Below are 13,476 nucleotides of genomic sequence, written 5' to 3'. Positions count from 1 at the left end.
AGAAGTAAGAGAGGGCCCTACTTTTATATGAGTAATTATTGTTTATTTCTATTTTCACAATGCTGTTTCTACTATCAGTTTTTTGTTTTTTGTTTTTGTTTTTGTTTTACATTTTTATTGTCTTATTTATGTGGTGCCAACAATTTGCACAGCACTTCTGAGATAGTAATTTGTGGGCAGAGAAAAACCAATCATGCTTCTACTGAACTCTAGTAGGGTTAATAGGAAATTCTAAATGCATACATTATGTATTTGAGAACCTGAGCATTGAAAAATGCAAATGAAACGGCCACATTAAAATAAAGGAACTTCTCTCTACAGATGAGACCGAATATGAATACAGTGGGAGTGAAGAGGAGGAAGAAGATAATGATTCAGGGGAGCCAAGGTACGAATGTGTTTAATATTTGAAATCAAAACACAGCAGAAGATCGTTGGTATGACTCCGGGTAAGTTCCCCATGGCCTTTGTGTGAAGGATGTGGGCCCATAGGAATAGTATTTTTGCAGTTGATTAGGTTTTCAGGAATTATATTTGTTCTGCCGGCATTTTGGTGAGTTTTCCTTGGCCAGTTAAAAGTTGGGAGTCTGCTCCTGACTCTGTATCTGGTTTAGTCATCCCAGTTTAATTTTGGACTAAAACCAGAATTTCTGGGGTGGGGTTTGAGCCTTTTGGTCACCATCCTCCTTGAACACTTCAGCAAGTCTCCTCTACGGAAGAGACCCTAGAGGATCTGGCTCTCCCTAGATGTTTGTTTGGGAGAAATATTTACCTTAGTTGCTGCTCTAGGCATGACCCAGAGCTTTGCCCCTCTGAGGTCATATGCTAGGTACAGACATATTACATCACATCCCTGCTCTCTGTCTCTTAAAGTAGTGCAGTGCCTTGTAACCAGCTTATTGAGCAGCACAGAGGGCTTTGTCGACCCAATAAACCAGACTACAGAAACCAACACATGGGTCACATGAGCAATTTAGTATATATTTACTGTAAGATTCTGTTAGATGTTACTATTGAGATAGTGTGGTGTATGTGTTTTAATGATTATGTCCACCTTTTTCTATACTGCAGCTCAATTTTAAACCTACCTGGTGAGTCTACACTCAGGCGAGACTTTCTGAGGCTGCAGTTGGCCAATAAGGAACGTTCTGAAGCACTCCGGCGCCAACAGCTGGAACAACAGCAACGGGAGAATGAGGAACACAAGAGGCAACTGCTGGCTGAAAGGCAAAAACGTATTGAAGAGCAGAAAGAACAAAGACGTCGTTTAGAAGAGGTGAGACTATCCACTGAAAAATATTACACTATTCGCTTACTTGAGAACTTGCTTAGGAAAGAATTAAACTCCTTCGTTACCAGGTAGATTAACAAAAAAGTAAGAATTTATCATCTTATCCCTTAGTCCAAACCAGTGGGTCTTTGCCCACAGCACTCATTAAAGACTAAGTCTCTCCTTCGTCTGTTGCTGCAGACTACATTTACAGGTTAGGCTTCAGGAAAAGGTGATGTAAAGTGAAATGGTACAAAACAGAATAAGGTTTTTCAATAAAGAGCTGATCAGCTAACAGAACAAGCCGTGTTGGACAGTACAGTGCTTAGTTTAAGTCTACTGTAAAACAAAGCATTATTTTCAGTGGTCAGAACCATGATCGTAAGGCTATGAATGTGTCACGATGTAAATTGAGATCAGGTCTAGAGTTTCAGTTATGAAAGTGTAAAACTGATACAAGGTGAGTTTCTATAAAGGAAATGCCATTTGTATATCTGTAGCGCTCAATTACTAGGCAACTCCAACTCTGATTTCAGAGTCTGTGTGCAACATATACCCCGTGCCCTTTATGTGGTTTTATTTTTATAATCTGTACATCACTACAGATGATGATCCATCAGCCAACATGCCCTTTTTTGACCATTACATAAGTTACGGTGGGTAAAGGTTATGGAAAACCCTTCCACTTAAAATTAAGGGGGTAGTAGAAGTATTATTAAACGCTCATTTACAGACACCAGACAAGCCAGAAGGCTTATTTTTCCCTCAGAAATCTCATGGTGCTGCCATAAACACAATGGATTCTGGGTAGGTGCATGCAAATAAGGTCTACAATGATCACATTTTGCCTCCATATCCACTTTATAAATGGATCCCTTGAAAGTAATTGCCCGCTGTACAAGACAGCCTTTAGACAAAACTCGGGTAAGAGGTGCAGCTGTTTTGTCCTTAATGGGACTCGTCAGCATGAGGTTGTGATACTGGCTTAATACTTGAGTCTTGGGGTAGCCAAGAAATACCATTACATAAGTTATGGTGGGTAAAGGTGATGGAAAACCCTCCATTTAAAATTAAGGGGGTAGTATTTGCATGCGCCTACCCTGAATCCCTTCTGGTTGTGGCAGCATCATGAGATTTCTGAGGGAAAAACAAGCCTTCTGGCTTGTCTGGTGTCTCTAGATGACTGTTTAATAATGCTTCTACTACCCCCTTAATTTTTGACATAAACATACATGAATTTGCCTCTGGAGTGGATCACAAACACTGCCGGGATGTATGCGCCAGTTAAATATGTGCTGCCTGTAACAAAGCATTTCAGATTACTTAGTTTAGTGAATGTGCCATTATGTGCTATTTATCCTCTGCTGCTTTATCTGAAGGCATTATCAGTGCGGCATTTTTAGATCCTGCTGCATTGTGCGCGCCTACTCCATGTCCCTTCAGCGACAGCCGTACACGGGAAGCAGCGGGGGCTGTGAGCTCAGCACGTGTTTGACAACATGTCCTTTGTGATCAGCATTCAGTACAGACAGCAGGCAGACCGCAAAAAAGGAAGTAGCCCCGACCGGTACTAAATAAAGTAGCTCATTACCACAGAGCAGGACGGGAGAGCTGTTACTTTTGTGATGTTTAGAATGTGACCAAACTTCACAAACCTGAGAAGACCTTTCTATTTTATAGTACGAGTTCTGCTTAAGATCGGGATTTCCCCCCCCCTCATTTTCCCCTCGTGGTGTTGTTTTGAGAATATCATGTTGACCTCAAAAATAAGACATTTTTAATAATGCACAGTGTGCATTGGCAAACTTTTTTTTAATGGGATCTAGAAACGAAGACTTCTGCCTCGTTTTCCACCCCCTCTCTCCGATTTTAGTGCCCTTTAATGCAGCTCACAATTTCCATGTTGTAATATGTTTACATATCATATTTGTCAATCATATTTGTGACCTTGAACAATGCCCTTGATTTAATAAGTCTCTCGGTTTATGCAGTGCATTTAGTTTCCTAGATTGCCTTGAAAATGAACGGCTACCATTGTGAAACAGACATTATGTTTGCAAAGTGTTACCATGCAGAGCCACCATCCTCCCCTATGGAGGCTGTCGGTGACTGACACTTACAACAGAGAACCGACGGCCTGTGGAGTCTGTAAATGCAAACACATGCACCTTTTCCAGAGATAGGTGATCTATATGTGCATGTCGTTTTACCTGGGAACTATAAGCCTATTTAAGTGGGTCTGTCCCTCGTTTTTTGTGGTAGTTACGTGTGTGTGCATATATGTAAATGTGTGTGTACCCAGCGATGTTTAGAATAGTGGATATATATCTGAACTGATCCCAGGAAACTAGTCATGTACCCTGACACACGGTATTGGCGTCATAGGAGTTGTAATCCTCCTCAGCTGGGGTGCATAAAGTGACAAATTTGTGTGTCTGTTCACACGACGTGACTGTCTCATAAAAGTCAGCCAAAAGTCACTAGCTTACAATAGGAAGGAAACACAAACCACACAGTTTGTAATACAACTAGCGCAACACGCATTTGGCAAGCGAAGCAGTGAGGTGTCACCCATAAATGTTTATGCAACTACTTCACCACTGAGTCACCGATTCGCACTCGTAAGGAACAAGGCTTTTATGTACACTTCCCGACAATAAACTGTTATTTCTGTTACCAAAAACTAGAGCACTCGCAGTAATGATGTCAGAGACCATGGATATTCTTGGAAGGCACAGATCTCTGGAGGGGATGGCTAAAAATATAATTTGCTCATTTTAAGTACTTTAAAGTAGGGTGCAGTGAACCTCACGTCAAATCAAATCTGGGAAATAATTCTTAAATAGAATTAAAACCCCCAAACTAAATCACAGCCAAACAGGCTTTGGCCACTGCTCCAGTTCCATTTGGAAAATATATAGATTTAAACCCTCATGTTCTGAAAAAGAGTACCCATACCTAATATTACCACAATAATACTATATATATATATATACTACCAATAAATACTGCCATGACTATTGTTACCCACTACCACCACACTGCTTCCGCTGGGTCCTCTAGAGCATGCCACCACTTTCTCTTCAGAAAAGAGTCATTCTAAAGACATCTTAATGTAATCTAGAGTACTTGCTGCTGGCTCTGCAGTAGCCAAGGCATGGAGAGTCCTACATATAAAACTGAGCCTTATCAATTCCTTTACTGCTGCAATTGACGGAGTCCCATATTTGAAGTCTTCTTTAACCGAGTAGACATATTGACTCCTGCTCACGTCTCCTTCTCTTCTGTCTGTCATTGTGAGCCAGGTGAGTAGTGTGCCGATGACCCGCCATGGGCTGTCACATATGCCCAAATGGTTCTTTTGATATTATAGTATTTTAACGATGGCTGCGTAAACCTGAACAGGCTTGATTGTGTGGGGTATTTATTCTGTGGAAGAATAGCTAAGGTGGCCCTGCATAATGCACTGTTCTCCTGCTGATGCTAAAGTTCTCTGTAGTTGGCTCTTCATTGAGTAAAGATGAAGCTCTCTTGAGTGAATAAACCCCTAAGTCCTGTGTTCTCTTTCTATGCTGGAAGAGGGAATATGCTGCTTCCAGAATGAAAGTGCAGCTTGATATTGATGTAAAATTATATTTCTGTATTCTAGACTGTTTCTTCTGCCTGCTGTTTTATGTGGGGGTTTCCCCCCCCCTCTTTCACTTGTTGTCCTTGAATACCATACTGTCCTAAGACTGACCTCTCTTTTCGTGTGTGCAGAAAAGTAGGTCAGGAGTATATATGCCGCATTTCAGTCTTTCAATTTGTTCTGAGGAAAAAATTGAAAGCCTTGGATAATCTGCAGATTAAACAACGTCTTGCATCATATATACACTTTAAAGCAAGTCAAAAATGTTTTTTTCCTTTATTTTGCTTTTAAGTAATTACTTGAGAACCACAAAATCAGAAATGTTTATTGGAATGAAAATGAGAGCTCGTGATTTAGAGTGACCCCGATGTCCGCGATTAGACCACAACTTGTTTTCGGCCCCTGTGCTCTCTCCACGTTTCTTCCTGTGAAAGCATTAAACCTAACTTGGCCCGTGACTTTCTTATGTTAAGGATGTTTATCTGCCAGAATGCGATCCCACCATCACCATCCCAGTGAAGAAAGACTTTCTAATGTGAGAGCTGAGCCTCTACGGTGCAATAGCTTTCTTAAGCGGTCTTCTGACAAAGTGTTTGAGAACCACTGCAGGCCTGTGTCCTCTGGATGAGGTCGCTGCTTTAATACAGATGTGTGTGTAATGATGAAATAAAGAGGTCCCTGGGCCCCAAATATTATCTTGCCCAAGTAGTTTTTTAATCATTTGTCAAGTAGAAAAGTGGAAGCTACTTGTTAAGACATCTTACCGTTTCTTTACTATTCTCATCTTATCTTAACTTTTCACTGGCCGAGGTTACGTGTAAACCTGTTCATACCTCCAAACCTTTCTTTTTGGGGTTGTGGTTACAGGCATGCCTAGGGAACAGGGCTTTTTCGAGGCTTCTTAAATGCCACCTGTTGATGGCTATTTAGAAGGTGTTTGTACGAATAAACATATTTTAATTCCACATTTAAGAAGTAAACATTTTGTTTATATACAAATTTATTGTAACTTTGACACCTTCATGAGAAGTTGTTCCCATATGACCAGTGATGTACCTGGTTCATCATGTATGAAAATCAGGACTGCAGCACTGTTCACACCCAGGAACACAATTTTAGTGGACGTTGCTTTCCTGCCTGATCACAGATGACACCATGAGAAGCATGAAAAATAGAAATATGAAAAGGACTCATAACACCCCTAACAAACGTTGCTTTGGTACTATAGGTGTACAATAGCCCTTGTACTTAAATTGTTAAGGGCTGTAGAAAACCATGATAGACTTTTTTTTTCTCACCAAGCATTCTGGCCTTATAGAAAGGGATGTCAGGTGATAAAGCACTTGCTCTCCTCCTCCGCGGTCCGATGATTCTTGGTGCTGATTGGCTGCTTCAAGCAGCCAGTCAGTGGCAGTAAAGCGCTCCTCTTGCAATCAGAACCCCCAGCCCATGGTGTTTGCTGAGCCAGCGTTGAAGCTGACTGGCGGTACGTATATCATGTGCAAGAAGATGTTTGGCTGAACACACCTCATGCATGGCAAATAGCTGATGGATGAGGAAAGGGCCGAATGCATAATGGGGATTTTGCAGATCCACCCCGCTTGCAATTTCAAGCGGGATGCCTCAGAAATGTAAAGGGACCACGTAGCTATCATATGCATTAGAGTACGTGAGATAGCTGGAGTGTCCATTTAACAGTCCCCAGTTCCATTACATTCAAATAAAATCCATTAGACAGGCATCGCATCTTACGCTGGGATTCATTGTAGAAGATGCATTGTAACTAACAAAATAGCTAATAAATGAATAGTGTTGCTAACGCCGCATCCAGATTATAGATATTAAAACTTAGCTTTTAGTTAATATCAAAATTAAAACAATAATGAAAATTGATCTCAAAAAGGTAATAGTAGGAAAAAATATAATATAAAACATTCACTCGCATGAAGCACAAAATGTTAGTATTTAGGAAGCTTGTTCTTATAAAAAGTCCATAAAAAATGCTCTAAATACCTGGATGTCTGCAAACGAATGTGACAGAGGAAGAAAAGGGCTATTAGCCTAACTGAAGCAGGATCCCTAAGCTTAAAACCGAAGTGTTTCAGTTGATGACTGCATATGCAGGGTGTATAGCCAGGGCCCAACACGCGTCTCACCGGCAGAGCGGTGGATCACACCTGACATACATACCTTTTTCTGTTTTAAATTTGATAACCTACTAAGGAGAGACACTTGGGAGGTATACGGGTTATAAAGGAGTGTGATGCTGTGTATTGGCAGTATAAAATACCCAAATGAGAAGCATTTTTTTTCTTCTCTCCCCATTTAGAGCAATGGAAAACGTAGAGCCCGGAAGATACTTGATAACTTGTGTGTTTTACTTGACGTTACATTTATTTATAGAGCATTAGAGGGGAAATACATACTTGAAACTGACAATATACAATTTGACTTGGGTTAATACGCATTAATACTACTGGTACAGAAGGGGAAGAGAACACTGCTCCTGCAAGCTTACAGTCTATTAGGAGCTTGAGGAGGGAATAAAGTGGAAGTAGAGGGAATGATTGGATGAGGATGGTTTGATTGTAGCGCTATTGAGCTGTTTTGTTAGGCTAATTACAGAGTTTAGTTTCTGCTTTGTCGTTATTGTGATGCACTATGTATTGCAGTTGACTGCAGATGTGCTTCCCGCTTGACACTTTCTCTAGTTTAGCCCCTACACAACTATGCATCTGCAAAAAATGTACAAATGCATAAAGTACCAAGACTGTTAAGTTACTGTATCTTGTATTAAACAGCTACCTACTACCATAAATCGCAACGATTTTAAATCAACTTACTTTAATACAACTACTAAGTTTAACACTCATATGTATACATGAAAACATGAGCAATTCTTGGACAAGCTACGAAGTTTGGTGCAATCAGCATTAAGAAAAACAATCACCCTGGCAATTGATTGCTTCTGTATTTGCCTTTATAAATGTGGTGTAAATCCTTAAATCAAGTACTTGGACTTTCCAAATATTAAGCAATTTAGTATCAGTATTGCCCTCTAGTGGTGAGCTCATGTAAGTGCAGTCTGTATATGAACAGGTGGAAATAGAATGTCCATGGTGAGAAATATGCAGGCGTATTTAACAGCAGTCCCCCGCTGTCTGCATTATGCTCAAAATTCAGGTGTTATGTTTTGCTTCAGTAGCTCCAGTAAGTGTTTGCTTTTATAAAGTAATTCCATTTGAACTACAACTCCAGTCATCCTCCGTAAAAATCTAAATCTGTCCTGTATAATTATTCCTGCATAAATGATCGTTATAATACAGTGTTAGTGTATTACAGATCGCTGCTTTGATGCACTAATACTGTTGTTGACAGGTTTAGGTCACTCTGTATCAATGTATTTGTCTACAGTGATAACCTTTTGTAATAACTAATTTTTCTTTTAAATCTATATTTTACCACTATTTCTGGTGGAAGGACATTGCCTCTAAACTCTGTTCATAATCAAAGTTGAGCTCTTCTCCTAAAATTAAAAAAACCTAGGTATATTTTACTGATACAACGAAGTCTGTTGGCATCCATAGTAATTTAATTCTGGAAAACTATATCTTTTCGATGTTTCCATGCTGGAGAAGTCATGGATAGATCTTTTACATATAGAAGCATAATTTGACCATAGATAAGAACCATTGGTCATTTCAGCAGCACCCCAGACTTTGGCTGCATATGTTTTTTACAGTGCTCCCCTGTTTCTTTCTGTGCATTGTTTTAAAATGGTTCTCCAAGGATAACCTCCAGCTGTCCAAAAATAGCATTCATCTATCAAATGTTGTACGAGTTACCAGACATGTGCAAATGGGCCCCCAAAAATTTGGGGGCATTTTTAAATTGGGAACGAAATTCGTTGCCCCATGCCCCCTTTAACACAAACTCTCTCACACTCATTCTCGTTCACTCTCTCTCACACTTCTCTGCCAACCACTTCCGCCTCTGCCAACCGCATCTACTTGCGCATCTCCCCAATTCTCCAATTGGAGGAGGTCCACGGACACTGCGGCACTGCGGTGACATCCTCCCCGATCCTCCAACCATGAACTGAGGGCTATATGGCGTTGCTTGCAGTGACGTCCTCTGTCCTGATAGGAATATCAGTTGGCGCTTTTGGCGACATCCTCTTCCCCAATTGGCGGGTCAGGGAGGACATCACTGCAGAGCTGGGTTATGTCCGTGGAGATTAAAGACTGAAGAGAGAAGCAAAGGGAGAAGATAAAAGAATATGCAGAAGGAGGTACAGAAGTGGTCGACAGGGAAACATTTAGTGAGCGTGAGATTGAATGAGAGTGAGTGAATGTGGACCCAGGAATTTTTGATGAAAATTCTGAGCTCTTTGTATGAATCAACGAATTTACAAAAATAAGTAAGTTTGCAATTCGTACGAATCTGAATGGACATAGATGAATATAGATATGTACTTAGCCTTTTATTTTGGATGAAGTTGTTTTTCTTTCTTTCATTTTTTACACGTTTACTATAAGAATGAATTTACGGATTGTCAACACGCTGATCAGTGAACTCACTTTGAGTGAATGCTCTGACGTTCCATGTAATTATACATCCAATGAATGTGTTTCAATAAGTACCATCTCAAACTCGAAGACTTGATTGATCCTCATCAGGCTGTCTTATGTAGCTGCCTTACACATAGGGATTTTATTTTCTTTGCAAAAGTGTTATGAAGAAATTAAAGCATGTTGATTATGGGACCTCTTATAACCATTTTTAGACAAAGAAAGCAGAAAAACCTTGCAAAGTTATTGATTTAGGATTCTACTTCTCTTTCCTTTGATGAAACCTCTTTTATGCTTTAAATGGATCCCGCTGTAACAAAAACATCTGGAAACTGCTGTTCAGAAACTCAGTGGATCGAGTATACAATATTATAATTGAATACCGTTTATGTAGTGGAATATACACTACTGCTCAAAAGTTTAGGGTCACTAGCTGTAACGTAACTGCAAAAGGGTTTTCTAATGATCAATTAGCCTTTTAAACTTAAACTTGGATTAACCACGCAACGTGCCGTTGGAACGAAGGAGTGATGGGAGTGATAAAGCGCCTCTACGCCTATGAAGATCAGCCGTTTCCAGCTACAATAGTCATTTATAACATCTGCACTGTATTTGTGATCCATTTCACGTTACCTTAATGGAAATAAATAGCCATTCTTTCAAAAATAAGGCCGTTTTTAAGTGACCCCAAAGTTTTGAGTGGTAGTGTATATCTGAAAGGGTGAGCTCCCACCATATCCTCATATCATATTGTCCTATGGATTTAAGGACGATGTATGTAATATTTGTTGTAAAAAGCATCATACATAGTAACTGCCATATGCTTCATGTGAGTCCTTGCTGTGGATTTGCCTTGTCTCTCCACTGTTTGAGAAGCTAGTTCTCGCGACTTGGAAGCAACGGTAACATTTTCTTAAGAAGGTTCCTTTTTTATGTGTGTTATTAGTTACCTTTTTGTGGTTACTTGCCTATATATATATATATATATATGTGTATGTATATATATATATATGTGTATGTATATATATATAATTCACAAGCGCACAGACTACTTTGCTAAGTGCTGGTGATTAGCATTGCAAATCCTTTTTAGCGCACTGGAGTGCATGTAATAAAAGCGTTGCAGAATGTGCGATAAGCGTAAAGCCTTAAAATTGTGCTTTCGACACAATAATGCAAAAAAAAGATGGCGTTTTCAGCCATACATTGCAGGTGCAATTGTGACACTTTGGCAGTTCATTTTGGTTGTTTATTTTGGTGCAGTAGCTTATTAAGCACTTTGTGCGAAACACTTTAAACGTGTCTGGCTCTTTTCTTCACAAAACTGACATGGAATAAAGAGATTTATTACTTCAATGGAGCTCATGTAATACTTTACTCTGTAATACTACAGGATCTGAGTGCTGCCTACCCTTTGTGGATTGTCTGGCGCATGAACATGACAACTATTTATCTCTGGGAAGTGTCACATCTTATGGTGTGATTGTGCTCGTTTTTGTTCACAGGTTTATACATAAACCCTGTATTTGTCTCAGAAACATTGATTATAGTTTTGGTGTCTTACAAAAGTTCATTCTCACTATGACTTTTCAATTTATAGATGTGTCTTAAAAGAGAGTGCAGTGGTTAGCTGAATTGATGATTTTTGGAGGACCAACTGTATATGGCCGCTATTAAAGTGGATCGATGCCCCGCAGAAATCATACTTGTTACTTTCCAGGCAGCAGTTACCTAACATCATCCACACCCGTGCCTATTCTATTTAGATATAAGATCTAAGTGTCGGCTCTTTTGCAGAAAATTGTTTATAGCCAAATATACACACCCTTACGAAAAAATTACTGCAGTTTTTCTGAAGTAATACTGCAGTTTTAGTGAATTTCACCAAAGTTTAAATGGGATAAAATATTATCTATTTGCTTATTAAATTAAACCCGATACCCCCAGAAACTTCCACTGTATTTATGTTAAATCTATCCCTTACAAAAAAATTACTGCAGTTTTTCTGAAGTAATACTGCAGTTTTTTGGACATGAAAAAACTGCAATACTGCACTTTTACTGCAGTATTACTGCACATTTACTGCAGTTTTACTGCATTTGTACTTCACTGTACTGCAGTTTTACTGCATTTGTACTTCACTGTACTGCAGTTTTACTGCAGTTATTTTTGTACGGAAGTACAAATGCAATAAAGCTGCAGTACATTGAAGTACAACTGTAGGTTTGCAATATAAAAAAAAAAAGTGCAGTAAAAGTGCAGTATTCGTTTTTTCATGTCCAAAAAACTACAGTATTACTTCAGAAAAACTGCAGTAATTTTTTTGTAAGGGATAGATTTAACATAAATACAGTGGAAGTTTCTGGGGGTATCGGGTTTAATTTAATAAGCAAATAGATAATATTTTATCCCATTTAAACTTTGGTGAAATTCACTAAAAGTAAAGTAACCGATTAATATCTATATACTATGTATGTGTATTGTTACCTACTAAAGTCTGATAAAGGTGAAGTATAATAAGTATAGTAGTCCATATACAATGTGATCGTGGCACTATAGGTAAGTAGCGCAAGCAAATGACCCTTTGATATGGAAATACAAACCGTTAGATATGTTCATATAATATGTTCCAGGGCTCTTGTCACTACTACAAAAAAAATCTTAGTACTATTACTGGCAATAATAACTATCACAATGATGTAAGATAAATAATGAAATCATTTTACTATACCTTTTTGTACTTTTATAATGTTTTCCTTTGTATCGTTAGCAGCAAAGACGCGAAAAAGAAATGCGAAAGCAACAGGAAAGGGACCAGCGGAGACGTTACGAGGAACAGATGCGTCGAGAGGAAGAACGGAGGCGGGCAGAACATGAGAAGGTCAGTCACCCTAGATGTTTCTATACTATTTTAACCCAAATTGGCTAGATTTGTAACTACTATCATTTAATGTTCTTAATGAAATGCACAAGACATGTTGCGTTTGCTTGGTAATCATGTAACAACTAATTCAAATGCAGGTTTATTACAGAATTATAGTGTTCTGGAGAATATAAGGTAGTACTGAAGAAATAAGTTGTGATTGGCTAGTTAGATATTTAGAATTTTCCAAACTCACTGTAATAGAAGCAGCGATTTTTTTTATTTTTTATTTTTTTGCATGTTTTACTGAGTTGTTTGATTCTTTTTATGACAGTGTAGAAATTCAGTTATAATCTGGATCTCCCTTCAATCAGCCCTTTACAGGTGGTGTAGTTACAAGAATGAGTTATTTTATTAGCTGTGATACCACTTAATATATATACTGGGCTGTGAAAAAGTATTTCCAGATTTTTTTTTCTTTTCTATTTTTGCATCATTGTCACACTTAAATGTTTCAGATAATCAGCCTAATTTTAATATTAGACAGAGATAACCCCAGCGAAACACACAGTGCAGTTTTTAAATGCTGATTTAATGTATAAAACAAAATATATATATATATATATATATATTTATATATATATAGCCCTACCTATGTGAAAAAGTAATTGCCCCTTTAGTAATTGCCTCAGTTAAGGTCAGTGTTCACGATTCCACAATAAAAATCCATTGCATAATTGCAAGGTGAAAAATCACTGCTGATGAACACAAAGGCTCATCTCACATTTGCCAAAAAACATCTTGATGATCCCAAATCCTTTTTGTATACTATTCTGTGGACTAATGTGACAGTAGTGGAACTTTTGGAAGACATGGGTCCTCTTACAGCTAACAGCGTTACACAATAAGAACATCATACCAACAGTGGTGGTAGTGTGATGTTCCGGGGCTGCTTTAGGACCTGGGTGACTTGCCATAATTGATGGGACCAGAAAATCCTGAAGGAGAATGTCCAGGCCATCAGTTTGTGACCTAAAAGCTCAGGCGCCGTTGGGTAATGCAGCAGTATAATGATCGGAAGCACAAAAGCAAGTCCATCTCTGAATGGCTCAGAAGAAACAAAATGCGTAGCCTAGTCAAAGTT

At 38.8% G+C, this 13,476-nt stretch overlaps 1 protein-coding gene across 2 annotated transcripts in view; it reads left to right on the top strand.

The window, feature by feature from the left end:
• Positions 1 to 13,476, top strand: part of LOC149300404 (traf2 and NCK-interacting protein kinase-like) — a 98,471-nt gene that overhangs the window by 48,258 nt on the left and 36,737 nt on the right. For both annotated transcript variants that reach the window (XM_089485355.1, XM_089485354.1), the window contains exons 10-12: positions 322 to 388; positions 1,072 to 1,276; positions 12,240 to 12,350. In XM_089485355.1, coding sequence (XP_089341481.1) covers positions 322 to 388; positions 1,072 to 1,276; positions 12,240 to 12,350 — 383 coding nt within the window. The remainder of the gene's footprint in view (positions 1 to 321; positions 389 to 1,071; positions 1,277 to 12,239; positions 12,351 to 13,476) is intronic.

The sequence above is a fragment of the Sceloporus occidentalis genome, unplaced genomic scaffold (assembly GCF_023333645.1).
Source record: "Sceloporus occidentalis isolate IW3139 unplaced genomic scaffold, rSceOcc1.0.p SCAF_25, whole genome shotgun sequence".
In the NCBI taxonomy this organism is placed as follows: domain Eukaryota; kingdom Metazoa; phylum Chordata; class Lepidosauria; order Squamata; family Phrynosomatidae; genus Sceloporus; species Sceloporus occidentalis.
The sequence above is the reverse complement of the archived record's forward strand: the minus strand, read 5'-3'. Positions and strand labels throughout refer to the sequence as shown.